The 18,804-nt window shown below is 30.8% G+C and overlaps 2 protein-coding genes across 3 annotated transcripts in view; one reads left to right on the top strand and one right to left on the bottom strand.

Annotated features, from left to right (window-relative positions):
• The window catches only part of hdly (hadley), a 39,659-nt gene extending 26,420 nt beyond the window's left edge, over positions 1–13,239 (bottom strand). The window contains exon 1 of one of the 2 annotated variants that reach the window (XM_036357182.2): positions 12,656–13,239. The gene's annotated coding sequence lies outside the window, so the exon portion shown is untranslated. The remainder of the gene's footprint in view (positions 1–12,655) is intronic. The other variant, XM_036357183.2, reaches the window with a different exon arrangement.
• Positions 1–18,804, top strand: part of LOC106618785 (uncharacterized) — an 89,364-nt gene that overhangs the window by 64,114 nt on the left and 6,446 nt on the right. Inside the window, exons 3-6 of the mRNA XM_014236671.3 lie at positions 17,557–17,634; positions 17,691–17,872; positions 17,982–18,180; positions 18,238–18,344. Of these exons, the coding sequence (XP_014092146.1) occupies positions 17,557–17,634; positions 17,691–17,872; positions 17,982–18,180; positions 18,238–18,344 (566 nt within the window). The remainder of the gene's footprint in view (positions 1–17,556; positions 17,635–17,690; positions 17,873–17,981; positions 18,181–18,237; positions 18,345–18,804) is intronic.

Genomic DNA, 18,804 nt, shown 5'->3' with positions numbered 1-18,804 from the left:
ATTAATGTTAAAACAATTATGAACATAACCTAAAATACGATGAAGACACACCAACGCTTTCTCCTAAAAAACTAAATTGCTCTCAACTTTTAATGTCTTGATTTGATACAATTACTGTAAAACGAAAGCAATAGAAAGTCAAACAGTTTTATTACTTTTCTAAAAACTGCCTTTGAAATTTGCGAATAATTGCATTTTATTAATGATAAATATATGCTGCTGAATTGCTTCAAAATTATTTCAATAAATATCAATAAAACATTTAAAGACTCAATTAACACTTCCAGCTCAACAAATCAATTTAATAAACTCAGAATTTCGCGCTCGTATAAAGAATTTTACTACACGTTATCTCTCAGCCCCATTGACAGGCCTCCGCAAGGCGCGCGCAAATTAATTGAATGCCTGATGGGTGATTGTGTTCTCGAAAGATTAATTTAAGTGTAGTGATAAGCAAGAATAATTTATATATGGTATACTTAAATAAATTCCAAAATAAATTATTATGTACATATCTATTTTTTCGATTAATATATTTTATGCGTTTAATTGCGTAAGTAAAGCCGAAAGGAAACTTCCCTGTTCGAGTATTGAGCTTAAAATTAAAGGAAGGGAATAATTTATGATATTTCGCGAATACATTTAAGGTAATTTAAACGCCTTTTAATATAGTTTTGTTCCTTATTTCGATTGTGCTAGCTGAATCGAACTGGTAATCCTGCTGCATCAATTACTAATTAATTCAAAGTATTATCAAATTTTTTTCTGATAGCATTGAACTGAATTGAATTGCATTCTTCAAACAGATGGCAACACTTTCCAAAAATATTTCCAGCAGAAATGCTGACTGAACCTGTTCAGTTTCATGCTTACATTTTAATAACAAATTTTATAAAATAAATTGCATAAAAGATTTAAGCAGTTGGCAACCCTTCTCAAAAATATTTTCTAAAATGCGTTTTTAAGTTCATTGGTATTAAGGTTTCTTAGAAATTAATTTATAATGCAATAATAAAATGGTTTTTTAAAAAATGTGGCAACCCTTCTCAAAAATATTTTCTAAAATGCGTTTTTAAGTTCATTGGTATTAAGGTTTCTTAGAAATTAATTTATAATGCAATAATAAAATGGTTTTTTAAAAAATGTGGCAACTCTTCTCAAAAATATTTTCTGCATAAAGTTCTTAAGTATGCTTATTTTTCTAATATTAATCTTAATTTTTTTAATAAATGGAGCACTTTTTAAACTACCTAATTTGATCCGAACTGCTCCATGTGCGTGAAAACGGAATTCATAATAAATGTTTTCAAAATTGGAAAGAAACCATTGGTTGTGCATGAAATCACAAAAAACTTGTCCCATAGATCGCAAAATAGATGCAAAAAAATAAATTGCTTTCAATGTTTTCCTTTGTTAGTTTATTTTTCCTTCCTTCCTATAGCACTAAGCTGGCCAATTATTTAGAAATCACAAAGATTAAAAATTAAATATGCAAATTTTCGATGCTGAACAGATAATACAGCAGAAATAAGCACTTGCAAATTTTATTTACGAACATAATAAAATAAATCAGCCATTGTATACTTATATTATATATTTCACCATATTCCAATCGACAGACAGCTTCTAAAAATGTTAATAAATCACTAATAGCTAATCAATTGAAGATTTCCTCAAAAGCAAAAAGGCACATTGATCGAAGAACTCATGCGTCACGGGTGCGCTGAAATTACACTTCTTAAGCAGTTCCCAGAAAATTTTTATGTGAAGTTGTAACTTAATGCATTTGGTCACGTCTCGTCTTACCTCGTGTAGCACATTTAATTCCAATTAAATGAATGACTGTTAACATCATTTGCTCTAAATGATCTCACCAAAAATAATATTTTAACCTTCTGACTTTGACGCATGATTTTTTAACTTTTATTGCAAAAACTATAACTTTTCTTAAACAATGAAATTGTTTGTTTAACAAGTTATCCAAACATAATGCCTCGTTAAAATTTTTATCTCCATATGTTTACTTCTACAATAAACTAGAATTGTATGTGTAAGGGTAAATGATAATACTAATTATTGGACAATGTGATGCATTTATATCTATGATATAGGAATACTCTCTGATAGTTTCGTCTGTATTGCAGTAGTGGTCCAACTCTTCCAACTACTACAGCTTATAAATGCACGATCATTGTGTTTTAATGAACGTGATCAGGAATAATTTTTAATCAATATGAGATTATAAAACTTTCGTTTCCATCCTTTTTATATGCTGAACAGGGTATATAGTTTCCCACGAAGTTTGCAACTTCCAGAAGGAAATTTCGAAGACCATATAAGATATATATGTATACTAATAATCAGCGTGATGAGCGGAGTTGATTTAGCCATGTCTGTCTGTCCGTCTGTCTGTTTGTAAACGAACTGATCCCTCAGTTTTTAGATATAGCTCTGAACACTAATTCTAATTTCGAAATATTTAAGCACTAGTGATAAAAGTTATTTTCCATAGGTACTCCCACAAGGTATTCCTACTTTCGTTGTGATGAAGAGGTCCTAGTACTAGAACATTGCCATGTTGAATAGACCACATATTATAGATGAAATAAATCTAATTTTTTAGTACACTATCATCCAGTTTCTTCATACAACTTGTACACACCATATAAGGAGTACTCTTTGTTTTTGCGGGGTATTCGCTTATTTATACAAACGAATAGTTTTTGCAGTGAAAGTAATTATTTATGACGCCACATTGCATTTAAACATCAATTAATGGGAACAATTATGGACATTAAAATAAAAAATTACATAATAAGTAAGCAATTAATATTACCGAGGGCAGAAAACACGAGACAAATTGTAAACAAATAGACATACGAATACATATATTTAGCAGAAGCTATAAATATAATTGATATGAGAACACTGAGAACTGTTTAGCGTGGCTTTATGGCAGAGAATATTTCATAGCAAATACTGCACGATTTCTGAGGAGAAACGCGATGAAAGGGTGCCGCGCTTCTATAATCGCAACAGCTTGCAACTTTTCGGTTTTTCCATTGACTAAAACAATTAATGCGGAGTTCAACTGCTTCGCTAATATGTGTGATGATAAACACTCGATTTAGACAAGGGGCGTATATAATATATTGGCTTTGCGCAAATACTTCATATAAATACTATATAATAATCTACAAATAAATTAATACTCGACAGCTTCAATAACAAAGCAAGCGATCCGCAATGCAAACCATCAATGCAACTCATTGATATTGACTGCCAAACACACATACAAATAAACAAATATAACGTGTGTAGAATAACCATAAATAACTGCATATTGCCGCTGTCCAACGGTGAGATTTTGACGAATGGCAAGTGTCAAAGTTGCAGACACAATTAGACATTGCATTAGATATACATACACATATACGAGTATAAGCGATTAAAATGTATTCGGTTCATCAATTTTATTACTCAGTTTATTGGCGCTAAATTTGTACGCTAAAAAGTTAATAGCACATTTTCCGAGAACAAAACGCGTTCAACACAAATTTTTAGCAGAAGCTTTAACTAATGCTGACAGTTCGCCAAAAAATAAATATCTGACAATTGATGAAAAAAATTTTTCTTATAGCTACATATATATATATCTTATTTCTCTACCTTTGAATCACGAGCACTTACTGTCTAGAAAATGCTTGCGTAAAGCAGCGAGCGTATAGATATAGCTAGCGGGGTGACAAGAATGCATAAAAATAGCACGGTAGTGAAAGTAATAAAATAAATATTTATATTTCGTGGCTTATCTATGAGAAGATGCAGCCAAATTTTACGTGCGGTCATAAAATTAAGAGTGAAAAGAGATTTTTGGGAATACACACACATACATACATTTACATATATTTAAAAAAAAAACAATTATAATTTGCAGCATAATTTCTTGTCTTGAAAATTTTTCGCTCACAAAAGCTTCTTAGGGCAAAGGTGTAGTGCATACAGTAGCGAGTGTGAGATGACCATGACCATCGATCTATATGAATTTTTATTTTAACTTTCTCTTTATACTCTCGTTTTTGGTTTTTTTATCAAAGTAATAATCAACAAATACTTTATACATTAATTAGTATAACACCAACTGTTCAGTTTTGAATTCAGATATGTTGCTAATCGGTGTAATATTTGATATAATTAAAGAGCACACACAGCTTAAAAAAATGCGTTTTTTCGGAAATAAAAACTACCATAATAAATTTTTATAGGTTTATTTATACATATTTCAAAAATACACAGTAAAATTTTTGAAAAAAAAATTTAATATTTTTCGATGATTAAAAAAGGTCATCCATAGCTGATGTGATTCCGACTTAAAACCTAAAACAAAATTCTCACTACAAGATCGATTACTCCATGGGTGAAAAAAATCAATAGTTAAAAAATAGGCGGGGATAAAAAAAATGTTTTTTTTCGAAAATTTTGCTCTTTTTGGCCTAACAAAATTCGATTTTTGTTCAAATCAAAAACTTGGTAGCTCAATGTATGGAGAACTATATACAGAACGTGTTGAATAAATGTGATAGATGTGATCGAATAATTTGTCTTCAAGTAATCATTACAACAAATTCGAAAAATGTTTGTTTGCTCCAAAAAAATCTTATTTCGAAAACAAAACAAATTGTATTGACCATCATGAACATGTTGTCTCTTGTCTCTTTTAACAGTGTGAAGGATATTTTGAGGTGTAGGGGAAAAATGTATAAAACTAGCTGATTTAAAAACCTTTTCTTGCCAAAAACACATAACAATTAGTCAGCACACACAGTTCGACAAAATAAAATTTGCACAAGAAAAAATATCTATATATCTGGATGTATATATTTTCAAAAGCAAAATTTTGCAATTACTGTACGTACACATGCGCTGATTGCAAACGAGTAGTTAAAAAACAGATGTCATTTCTTGATTGAGATTTCGCATGCTTGCTTGTGCGTAGTGTTTTAAATGAGGCAATATGTTTCTATGTACTACGTATCTTAACTGTGTGCTCCGAAACAAAATTCAGAGCAAATATATATACCAGTATGTACGTTTATATATACAAACAATTGATAGCAACTTGAAGTGTCTTCAAACTGCGTGACGTTGGCGTTAAATGCAATTGCTGTTGCCAAAAAACAAAACACAAAAAACAGAACTGTGTGAAATGAAGAAGCCATTGGTCCAATAGCGTTGCCACATGTCGCTCCAAAGCACCGACACGCCAGCCACGTACATACATAAAAGTGTAGCTATATGCAAGTAAATTCTTTAGAGAAAAATTACTTGAAAACAACAAACAGAAAATGCAAGTAGCCCGGACGGAACTCCCCTGACCCCACACACATATTGCAAGCACTTGAGTAGTTTCATGTGTTGTCTGTCCGTGCTACACAAAAGCAAAAGAAAAAGACATAAAAACAAGAGCAAGCACTAAAAACAAAAACAAATAAAAACCCAAAAAGCCGGAAAGTTTAGTGTGGTTTGTTAGGGATTTTCTCTCAAAGCCGAAAATTAAAAAAAATCAAAAACACACACAGATTTCATTCGTCTCGGTTGGGTGATTCGCTCACTGATGTTTACTTCGTATTTTCGAAAACTATTATTAAAACAAGAATAGCACCAAAAAGCGTTGTTCTGCACATCGCACTCCCCGTTGATTTGTGTAAACGTCACCTTAGCATTGCCGTTTCCACAATAGTCACAAGGTCGAATCGGGTTTTGGCAACATATGTATTTATGTATACACGTACATATATAGTATTAAGCATTAGCATAAATTTGCAGCGGTTCGCTAATTTTCCGAATTTGTCTGGAGGTTACTTCGATGATTAATTTTTGTTAGTAAAATTTCTTGCTCCCGTTGTATGTCTCTTTTGAACTCGTAGATACGTCATATTTGCTCAATTAGTACTAGCGAACAATTTTACAAGGAAATTTGACTGCCTATTCAACTTTGGATTGTCCTATTCGACTTTTCTCTACTATGAACAATTATTATTTTCTGTCACCGAATGTAGTGTTTATTCGCTTATAGTGGTAGGGTATGAAGTTTACAATTCAAAGAAAGCAATGTATTATATTCTCAACACTACGAGTCGATTATCAAAAAATTAATCTCCAAAAAACCCATCTTGAGCTACAAACAAAAATGTTTGATGTTGATATATACTATAATTTTTTTTTTTTTAATTAATTCAGATTTACTGTCAAAAATATCTGCTTTCCAGTTCTAAGCAACATGTTTTACTTGTTGTACAAACTTCTCAAAATCTTCTCTATCTTCTTTATATACTTAAATATTTATATGTACATATATGGTATGTATACTAACAATCGCAATATTAATTAAAATGTAAATTTTTTTCTGTCAAAACCAACAAAAAAATATAATAAAGCAACGCGAAATGATTTGTAAAGAACTAGAAACATTATAAATCTGTTGCAAACATATCCGAAGATTGATTTTTAGAAGCCACCGAATGGCTGTTTGAAATAATATCTCTAAACAATAATATTCTTAGGCAAGTAACGAGAAACAATCAAAACTTGCTGAAATTCGATACAATTTCGACAGCAACATTCATACAGAAGCTACATATGTATACTTTAATGTGTGTATTTGTATGGTTCAATAATACAGGGAAGTTTTCCTTTCAAAAATGAAAATTTAATGTGATTTTTAAATATTATATAAACTATTCTGCATGAAATTAATTGTAATGTACACCGGAACAATATTTGTTTTTAATTTTCAAACAAAATAATCAATTCGATAAAATCCAATAAAATCTTTTTTGGCCTACCATGTATCCTTAGGGTAGATAATTTCATCTGAAATCATAAAAGGATGCTACCCATTGAAATAAAAAGATAAAATAACACAAATGAAGGGAAATTAATTTACCGACGAAGAGGACGACGATTCAAAGCTGCTTTTTTATTTCATCTACCTGTTATTTCGTAGGAGCAGCTGTCTAGTGGCGTACTGTTCTTTGCATATTCTTTGCATATCAGAGAGTCGAGATTTCAATGAAGAAAATGTCTAGCAAAAATTAAAAACAAACAGTTTTTTTTAGAGTCAAAATTTTCGATTAAAAATTAGGATCGTTTACCGATATTATGTCGAAATAAGGTGATAAATAAAAATGTTCAATATTGCCATAGTGTTAGGCACATAAAAACGTAAGTTTTCAAAAAATTTCTTTAAAAAAATTTGTAAAGGAAAAAAATAAAAATTCAAAAATTTTAGTACCTAATTTTTTCACATAAATTTGAAGGTATGTAAAAAGGTTGTAAATCTTTTTATTACCTATAACTCTTTTATATACTCAGGTCGCTCGTAAATTATTTTTTCTTTAGATTTTTTTGTTATTTTTCAAGGCCAATGGAAAATGCCCTTTTTTAATTTTTACCATTTTCAAAGGCTTTCACACTGGCCTGATACACTTTTCTGCGACAATAAAAATTAATTCTATACGCTTTAATATATTATTACTTAACACTTTAATAATTTAACCATGAACGATTTAAAAAAAAGTAATTACTAAATAATAAATTTTAATAAGTTTCTCAATTATTCATTTTTTATGACCACCCGAACGACACATTGGTGTTATATAATTACAAAATTTTCTCGCCGTCAAAACTGTTGTTATAAGTTAAGCAGCTCTTCCCATATTAACCTGATTATATAATAGTTAATTGCTACTTCATGCCATGTGTTTCTTTATTGTTTGCTTTACTACATACATACTATTTTTTTTAATTCATTGCAGCGTTCTCAGTTCATTATTAGTTTAAAAATCTAAGCACGCAATGAATTGCAACATTGTATTGAAGGTGTAAGTGCTTATTAATTCAATTGAATTGTATTTTTTTTTTTATTGTACATTATTTTTAATGAGGGTAAATGTAGACCTTACAAGTATACACATACATATAATTCCATGAGAAGTTGTAGGGAGCCAGTTGACAATGATTTTTCAGGGTGCTTGACTCTGAGTTTTAATTTTTGCAGTATGGAAATATTATATAAAGTCAATCGTTTGTATTAATTAAATTCATTAATTAAAAACTGGGTGCCTGTCAAGGTCAGCTGCATTTACAAAAGCATACGTTTACAAAAGCGAATTTGGAAATTCTTAACTATACCAAACATCTTTCTTTATTTATTTATTTAAGATTCAAGTGATTTTCAAATAATATATCTTCCCAAACACTGTGCTCGTTAGATAATCTTATATACCCTAAAAAGGAGGAATCATATTTTTCTGACAGAAAAAATAAGTTTCTTATATAACAAAAAAGTAAGGCAGTGTAGTTTAGCTTTAAAATTTATGACAATATTACAGTCTATTGTCAAACATGTGACGGTGCCACCATTAAAACGATTTACGTGTAGGTTTTATAGTTATTTTCTTATTTTTGTGGAGATTTTTTGTTATAAAAATTTAAAAAATGGTGAAAATGTTTAAAACAAGACGCTCAAAGTAAAGTATTTGGATCTTAATAAAACTAAAAACATATTATTCTCAATTTGTAATTTGTTTTTATAAAAAGAATATTTAAGGGTTGTTTGACTGAATATAAACTATTCAATTTGAAAAGACAGAAATTTTAGTCAATTGTCGAAACCCATCGAAATTTTGTGCAAAAAGAAGATCCATCAGAAATAACTCAACAATTTCAAACAAGTTCTTACCCATTTTCTCTCACTCACGGCCATTGATAATATTATAGATTTTAGCAATCATGGGATTTTCTCGTGCTGACTATTATAAAAGCAAACACTTTGGATGTAAAAATATATGTTAACAAATTTTAGGTTATACCTAAAACAATATTAATGGGCGCAACCGTTGTATGGAGAAGAAAATTATATTCTTAAGTCTCTGGAGATTCAAGAAAACATTACCTTTATTTTAATAATATATTTATATATATATTGTTTTTTTTTTTGTTTCAATTTGATTTCTTTGGAGATCAAGTGAGTAATTTATTTATACAAATGAAAATGATCTTCAAACATTGACCTTGTATTGTAGCTCTTAAAAATCAACCCATAAACCACGAAATTTCTTAAATATTTCACCACAAAAATTCTGAGCAAATATTTTTGAGATCCATTAACACTAGTATCTGTGTACATATTCTAAGAACCTGCTGTGAATCTCATCATTTGCATTTAATAAAAAACGTATTTTTCAAGATTTCAACTAGAGCAACAAAACGTATGCAATACTTGTATTTAAAAATTCAATAGAAAACACTTGTATATAAACAGAAAAAATGTTTATGGTATTTATTATCGAGTCAATTAAAAGATGAATTTATTTAAATACAGATTTATTTTTGGCATTGCACCTAATAATAGTTAATAGTTAAGTATAATTTAATGTCATTAAACGAAATTTTATTACTAATACCTGTAATTCCTTCTGTACATAGAGACTATAATTACAACTTATATACAATTATATCCATATATAGTTATTATGCTCGTATATGAACCCAAAGCTCCTAAATAAATTGTAATTATTAATTAATGCAATAAATCTGTCACAATTAACACGATAGTAACTTCTAAAACATATGCTGGGCATGCCCAGTAGGAAAAATCGATCAGAATTGTAAAATATCGCCTACAAAGGAAAATGTATGTAATAAAATTTAAACAACTGTAAAAGTGAAAAGTGTATTTCGCTTTGAAGTCAGAAATTTATTTATGGCATTTGGGATGTAATTTTCTTCTAATAAGAGAAATATCGTAAATCAAAATCAAAACTTCTTGGAATGCTTTCGAGTTCATGTAACCCACACATCCTCCTCTGCAATATTGCTGTCCAATCTTTATTTCCTTAATCTTTTGAAGAAATAACCAAAAGAAAACCGAAAATATGCCGAATTCTTAAATCATTTTAAACGGTTATAATATTAGTGTCTTAGATCTCATTGGTAAGCAGAAAATTTAACCGAACTGCAAATATTTGTCGCAGTTTTGACGTTTAAAATTAAAGCTTTAATTTCCCTGTAGGGCTGCTGTGCAACGAAATTAAACAACAACAAGTAATTATTTTGACCTCCATTCGCAACTACAACAAATTTTGAAAAGTCTCTAAACGATTGATCATACACAGAGATGTATATACATGTATATATATCGTCTGAACTTTTGTATACACAGTAAATTTTTTATATAAAACAGAATGTCAATGGCCAAAATTGCAAGACTGTAAAAGAATGAGCAGAATAAAAAGTGCGATATCGTGTGTATATATACATACATATATGGTATATACACATATGTAGCTATATGTATACACCAATTTTTAGTTGATAGAACAAATTTGGTTTGCTGCCTTATCGAGTGGAAGCAGAATTTATTGCGAAGTTAAAGCAAAGTAGTGAGCAGACATGCAATTCATTTTGCTGGCGATGCGAATTTCGATATTAATAAAACAGTAAATTTATATGCATATATGTATATGTATAAAAATGTATATATGAAATTATGGAAAATCAACTCACTAAATTTGTATACAACGCCAAAATAAAGCGTAAAACTAATGCTATGTCCACATTATAGCATAAGCACATAATATGTTAAGCATACAAAAAAATACTTATTTTCTGAGAATTTTCCTGCTTTGGATATCATAACAAATACTTAAATTATGAGAACTGAAATATACGTGGAATAATACAAATTTATAAACATATAAATACATTAGTTTATATATGCTTCTTTCTATGTATATACTTTTTTTGATTTTTTACTAAAGAACGCTTCTTTAATGACCTCGTTACAAAATAAAACTTGACTGCACAGGCCATCGATCTACGGGCGGATGCAGCATATGTGCTTATAAGTATATCCATCCATTTGTGTAAGTGGTATGCCGGCATTTGTATATAACTAGATAGCAATTATCTTTACATATGGGTGTAGATTTATCCACAACCTCGTTTGTTTCAGTAAAACACATATAAACATAAAGCAAGATCATTTTCCGAGCATTTACGCGCCACAGATGAAAGCAATAAGCGGCAGCATTGAATTTTTTCAGTAATGATCGATTGCAAGGGAAACAGATGGAATTCATTTAAATGCTGATAACTTTTTACAATGTTCTGTGCCAATTAAAACTATAGTTTGTCAAATACCCAGTGGTTTTTAGTATGGAGTGCTTTGGAATGTTAAATTTTAGGTATCATATATTTTTAAATAGTAGAATAGAGTCATTCTATAAACAAGAATTTTCTGCAGAAAAATTTTGAATATAAAGAAATGTTATAAATGTTGTTAGTTTCCTCAAATTAGTCTAAAAATAAGGCCGTGTAAAAAACTTTTAAAAATCTAGTTCGATAAAATTGCATGTCAATTTTGTTTTCCTATCGTAGACAAAAATATAATTAACCTTCTTTACCATTGTCTGATTTGAAGTTAAGCAGGGCAACACTTTAAGCGCTGACTTCGACTTCTTGTGATTATTATAACTTTACAAATCGGGAGCTTTGCGATTCTTCTTAAAAATCGAATGTTGAGTACTTTAATTATGGAAACTACCCATTATTAATAAGATATAGGATCTTAAGAAAATGTGCTCTAAGAATGTTGCAGATTTTCAGTTCAAATATTAAAATGGCCCCTACTTTAGACGTAATTCTGATACTATAAAGCTTAGAGTTCCATCTAACTTGATTTTGTTAAGCAGAAGTCACTATTTATATATGGGAGTTGGGGATAGTATATTATCACATACTTTTAATATGTCGCGTACAAATAAAAAGACCCCTGGGTTTCATTAAGGTACCTCACATACCATCACCAATCTATATAGGGTGAAGTTCCGGATATTCGAAAATTCTGATATTAGTTATATGGGGGCTATGTCAAGTTTTTACCCAATTTTAGCCATTTTAGGCATAAAGATACACTGTTATTAGTAAAATAAGCTCTCTTGTTTTTATTGAGATAACTTACACATTGGCCGATATGTGCGGTATAAAATCACTCGAAAGTTCGAAAATCTTTATAAGTATAGGAGGTGTGTTCAAAGAAAAAGGAGAATTTTAAATTTTTTTAAAAGTACTTATTTATTCATCAATACCTATTTTGTCTCCTTCAAAGTAATCTCCCTCAGATATAACACACTTGTGCCTACGCTTTTTCCAATCCTCGAAGCACTTCTAAAATGCACCTTTCAGATTTCCTTTCAGAGGAAAAAAACATTCAAATTTGCAGAGTTTTGAATTTTACAAAGATTTACTAAATTCTACTAATTCTTTCAAATCTACATACATTCTGAGAGATTTAACCTATTACCGTTTTTTGCTTTCATCAAGTAAACAATATTTTGTAGCACAATGAAGCCATTTTCCCGCATAATGCTCTTCCGAAATAACGCATAACTTTACTCTCCCGCAGATATCTTTTCTAATGTGTGAGCTAAGTATGAGAGTACAAGCACGTGTACGTGAGTACCGCATAAGATGTGAAGTCAGTAACGCTCACGTCCGCATATGTCACTCTGCCTCTGAGCATAAATAAATATTTGACTTTTGTTCGACGCAAGACAACAATAAATAAATATATACTCTCATATATACACACCCACAACAGCTTACAGATGTACGCCGAGGCAGATATTGCAGATAAAAGATACTTTTCAGCACGATTGCTGTTTGAGGAATTAGTGAAAACACTCGTGTTCTATTCGTCTCGACCCACCTTTGCTAACACCGATTCGTTGCAGCACCAATGAAAGTCGGATGCTGTATTTCAAGTAGTTCTAGGAAAAGCCGCTATAAATTCCGCTTATACGAGTATTTTGTATTTTTAACTTGCGCACATTCACACAAAGAAATTATAATTTTTGTATTTACAAGGTTTCGTGCGTTGCGCTATTTCACTTTGGTTTCAGTATGCCGATGAGCTGCAACGAGCTCGACACTAATCGCGTAAGTTCAGCAACTTCTGCAGCGAACACTCTTGCACAGTGCGCCGAGTGATAAATAACAGATTTCTTTTTTAACACTTGACCTTTTGTCTTACTGCAATTTACCGCGCCTACCACACACATACACTCATACACATTTATGTATATGTAATTATTCGATACGATTTTTTGGTATTTCGCTTGCGCGCTTTCGTGTAGCGTTGTTAACGCTTCGTCTTGCCTTTTCGCACTGCTCGCAGCGCTCACCGTTTGGATCATGACACGCGAATTCTTTCTCGCATTTTTATGCTTTGCATAGGCAAAGTGCCTTTTCTGTTGAATATATGGGTTCTCTCAGTTATTTGCACGTCGTCTGGCCATCAATGAGCGCCACAACCTGTTTGGAAGATCGGTCGGTTATAACCAGTTAACGGGTTGCCACGCTTATAAGCTGTTTCATGCGTTAACACTATGCTGATTCTTACTCAAAATTAATAATTACAGTTATTTGTATTCAAATTGGAGATAAGTTTATAAGAACTATAAAAAAATACTACCTTTTTTGTTTTAGTAAATGTGACGGACCTACGTAATAAAAAAAGAGCTTAGCTTACAAACAACAAAAAAGTTATCTTCGACTGCACCCAAACTATAACACTCTTCGCAAGTGTATTTATAAGGGCAAATATATATAACGTGTGCAAAGTTTAAGGTCAATATCTCAAAAACTGAGTAGTTCGAGTATATACAGATGGACATGGTTCAATTTTACAAGTATTTCAGTAACCTACATAAAAAAATTATGTTTGTGCTAGCATACTGGCAATAGGAGCAGTTTGAATGGATTCAGCAATAAATCACACCATTTTACATTTTCTCTTTAGTACCGTTAATCGTTCGATAAATTCACGGTTCCTCCCTTTCGCTGCTTTATATGCCTTTTATAGCTTTTGATACATTAGCATTAAGTCACTTATATAATTTGATAGTCTATCCCGAATAACATCTGAAATTAGTAAATGAGAATTTGGAAAAGTTTTGCGAAGAGCAAAAATTGTTCTGGATATTTATGGCAAACAGGTTCGACTAGATAGCCGATCCATCAGGACGACGAGGAGAACATACTTAGACTGCTATATAAAGTCCCTTGTCAAGCCAAAGGAAAACTGTAATTGGATGTTTAACTCTCGACAAAGTGCATTAAACCTGTCAAAAATCTGCTTAGGTGCTTTCTGCAGTTCCGCTATTTTGTATTAAAATTGTTCTGGCATATGCGGCACACTCGGGAACTGTGGCAATAAGTTTAAATTATTTTATTTTATCACTTCCACATCTTTAACATCCTTTAAGTTAATTAAGCGGAACGACAATTGCTCTAGCTCCTTGCTTAAAGCTATATAGGCTGGCGACGATAGGTCTGACAATATTGCCACCATCGTTAGAAGCCAACTTGTGTACTTCCCTGCCATGTATATGTGCATATTAGGGTGCTTCCAAACAAATTTAAATTAATTTCTAATTAACATTTAATATTTTCTAATGACTGTAACTACTCTTCTTGAGAAGATAATCATATTCTGTCTTAGAGTTTAGTAAAGCTCAAAGACTCAACTTTGAGAATAATAAATATTTTTTTGAAATTATTTTTTGATTTTTTACATCAAATAGAAACTTTGAGAGGGTAAGGGAGTTGATAATAAAAAATTTTAAAAAAATATATATATAAATACATTAAACAATTCAAAATTCTCCAAAAATACTTGTAAAGCGCTGATAAGAAGATTTGAGTAGTCAAAAAATAAGTTTCTTAATAATAAACGATACAAGCTGATATAAGATTCTTATTATTTTAAGATTTTGAATACATACTTACAGTAGGGACCATTATGCAGGAATAAATATACGAATCACAAACATGTACTCATTTGTGCTCCCTACTGTATATGTAGTATGTCTACATTACATATACATGCATGCTTATATGAAAATGTATATTTGCATTGCTCGCAAAACGTTTACTTAATTGATGAGGCAATTCTCAATATACAAGTATGTAGTACAACAGTATATAAATTCATACAAGCGTGCCTTTGCGCATGCGTTTTTACATACATCTTTATTCAAAAGACATTAGGTTCGGCTTATGAGTCAATAATATGGGGAATCGCCTGATTAAAAATTTTAAATGAACGTAATAACTACGAGATTGTACTTAAAGACGAGCAAAGTTCAAGTGCGAAATTTTAAATAACAAAATTACAAACCACAGTTGAGTCAACGCATAAAACTGATATAATAAATAATTAAATATTTATAACAATGATTAATTGTTTGAATTTCATTATAAAAGTTAATATCGCTTTTTCCTTAAACACTTGTCTACCATAGCAACCATGTTACGAGTTTAAAACTTTGTTCTCCTAAAGGTAGTTTGTAACACCTAAAACTAATCGAGGTGGATGTAGCAGGAACAAGATGGTGGGACGAATTGACTTTCGAATGTCTGCTCGTTCGTCAGTTTGTCTATGAAAATGATAGTTTAAGATACATTACGAATGCGCTTCCTTCTTTTCACTTTGTGGAGATTAGCACTACAGGTGCTAATCTATTTGGTATTGGTTAACAAAGTATGGGACGGCATCTGTATTATGAACATTAGACGTAGCTTCGTCCCCAAATGGGGTTTATATACATATCTCACAAACTATAATATTACAACAGTCTATAGTAAGAAAAAGGTGACTAAATTTTAGTTTATAACATAATTTTTATATCCTCGTATTACAGTTCGTAAATGAGCGAAATCTGACACCAACTACACCTATTTCGCATAATCATACCAATTCCAACAGTTTTCCTCGCTTTAGAACTGATAAGTCAAGCATGAGTGAATACATCGAAACAGCACTTAGCACACATAGTGATTTCAAGAGGCATACCTGATCTAAAAATGTTAAAAATACTGACTTTATGCCTTAAATATCCATATATTCGAAATAGTGTATGTACTTAGTACCATTTTTGATTATATTCTAGTTTAGCTTTAGTTATTTAGAGTTTATTACAAAACGTCCTTCTTCATTTCTTCATGAAAGATGTGTGCTAATGCACAAGCGAGGTAAAAAGCCTTTACAAAAGGATTCCGTAAACGCCTTGTAGTTATTAACTTATTCCCGAGCTACTGCAACATTCTACGGTATTTGGTGGTTCTAAAAATTTGCAATCAAGTGTTGAAAACAAAAAAAATCAGCAAATATAAGCAAGCCTATGATTGGCTTAGCATTATCGATGCATACATGCACACAAATCAATGCCAGCGCATGTTAATTAATATTTTCTAGCCTAACATAAAGGTAGGAGTTGCAGAGAGTAATTCTATTCAATGTTAAGACTCTCAGGTAATTTTTTTCAGATGTCGCTTATTCGCGCACAAATTATAAAAACATATAAAGCAAATGTTAAGAGCGCCATCTGTATCTGATTATCAACAAAGAGAGACAATATAAATAGCTGCTCATACTCTCTCACGTTAATAACTGCACATGCAGAATTATTTTATTGTTATTTGTTAGCTAAGCGTGCTGAAATGTTTGTGAAGACGGAAAGGTATTTTGGCGTCTCAGGTTCGAACCCCAGCAGAGTCCCAACTTGTAGTTTATCAAATAGTAGTAAAAGAGAGTAATTTTGTAAAAGAGTATAGAATGGATGGTGAATTATTATAAATAATAAATATACAATATTGCGATTTATATTGGCATAATGTACCAACTGGTTTCATTTGAAATCTGTCCATGGCTGGTTCATTTCCACATAGATCGTAGATAAAAATTAAGAGTCGTTCTCTCTGCTGCTACATTTGTTCATAAATGATAGTGTTATGAGAATTTCCCAACATTTTTTGTTTAATTTATAGCGATAAGCCAAAAAGTTTACTCAGAGTTTTTATTTTTAACTTTATTTTGTAATATTAATATTATTATTATTATTAATATTAGTATTATTATTATTATTATTATTATATTACAAAAGCTATAAAAACAAACTAAATAAAAAGAAAATTCTAATATACAAAATTATAACAAAAATAACAAAAAAAAAACATTACAAAATATTTTAACATAATTTTAATTTTATTATTTATTGATTTATGTTTAGATATTTATTCAATAATAAAGTATTAAACAAAAATTATTAATCGCACTTTCAACAAGGTTCTTTAGCTGAGCATAATTACATATAATATATTATACAATACATAAAAATAATTACAAAAACTCAAAATACGAAAACAATAAAAATTTCAAAAAAAAAAGTAATTGATGTTAAGAATCAGCCACAATTATGAGATTTTATTATTTTTAGTATATACTTTATAATAAGTATGGGTAAAAAACAATGCTCAAATGATACCTATTTTGTTTTCTTAAAAAATACGGTATCTCCATGAACAAAAAAATATTCAAATAAAATTAAAAAAAAAAAATTGAAATCATTAACAAGACTTTAAATGCTTATACATGCATACATAGATATATTATAATATATAAATCGCCGATATTCTGTTCTTATCTTTTAGCAACCACAAATTTTGTGGGGAAATTTACGCAGAGTGTCCGTCGCATTGTGCAAGATGTCAAGGACGAAGGAGCGCCAAGTAAAAAAGACTGTCATAAAACAAATTTTTTTAATTTAATCTATAAATCCTTGCAGGTGGCATGACACGCGACGAGGTTATCGATACCAATGAACGTTTAAGAGCTCTACGCTTGCGGCTGGAGGAGTCATACGAGACAGCTAAGAAAGCGCTTATACAGCTCATGAATAAATATGGCGATTCGAAGAGTCAACGCAATGTGTTCCAGCGTTATCCAATGCTGAAGATGATGATCAAAGTGAGTGTGAATATTTATATTTCATAAACAGAGATTATACCATAGAGTGTGGGGTAGTTAAAAATAATTAAATAAAAAATATATAAAAAAATTTAATTTATTTCTTCAGGACGTTATACGCTTGGAGACGCAATATTGGACGCTGATTGACATACCCAGGCAGGAGAAACAAGAGACCGTGCCCTCATATGTGATGCGTGCTTGTGCGATTATGGAGAAAACACAGAAATCAGGTGAAGGTGTGAAAACTTCTGCCAAATTGGCCGAGGAAGCAGCGGAGAAACGTGAACGCATGGAGCGTTTGGAAGGTGAGTGCGCGGTTTTGCATGTAATTATTTTTGTAATAAGAAGCTCGTTGTTTACAGTTATGACCACAGCACAAATCGAACACGAGAATACACAACTCATAAATGATTTATATCGGCTGCTGAAAAAATACTTGGGACTGCGGCATTTAATCAGAGTGCTCAAGGTGAGTGTAAGCGATAAATATTTATTTAAATCTGTGAAATTACAAGAAATCATTTCGCCTTAGTAGCAACAAACATAAATAATTTGGTATTGATTATCGCTATTATTGCAACAATTAAAAATTGCTACATACTAAAAAATGTACATTATTCATAGCACTTCAAACTTACGTAATATTATTTTGTGGAATAAGGTCGTGCTTGTTTGTTCGAAATATCTCGGAGAGCATTATTTATCGATCGAACACAGTTTACTTTAATCCATTATCTTAGAGGAGATATTTTGATATATACTCCTCATAAATGCAAATATATGTATGTAACTTCTTGGTTTTTCGTTAGAAGGGACCAATCAGTGACTAACAGAAAACTGAACGGATACAAAACTGAGGGACGTATCGACAGTTAGTGTAGTAGTGTTAGTACTTTTTCATCAGTACTACAGAGAAGAATTGCCAATTT

The sequence above is a fragment of the Bactrocera oleae genome, chromosome 2 (assembly GCF_042242935.1).
Source record: "Bactrocera oleae isolate idBacOlea1 chromosome 2, idBacOlea1, whole genome shotgun sequence".
Taxonomy (NCBI): domain Eukaryota; kingdom Metazoa; phylum Arthropoda; class Insecta; order Diptera; family Tephritidae; genus Bactrocera; species Bactrocera oleae.
Note: the sequence above shows the minus strand (reverse complement) of the source record. Positions and strands in the feature narration are given on the sequence as shown.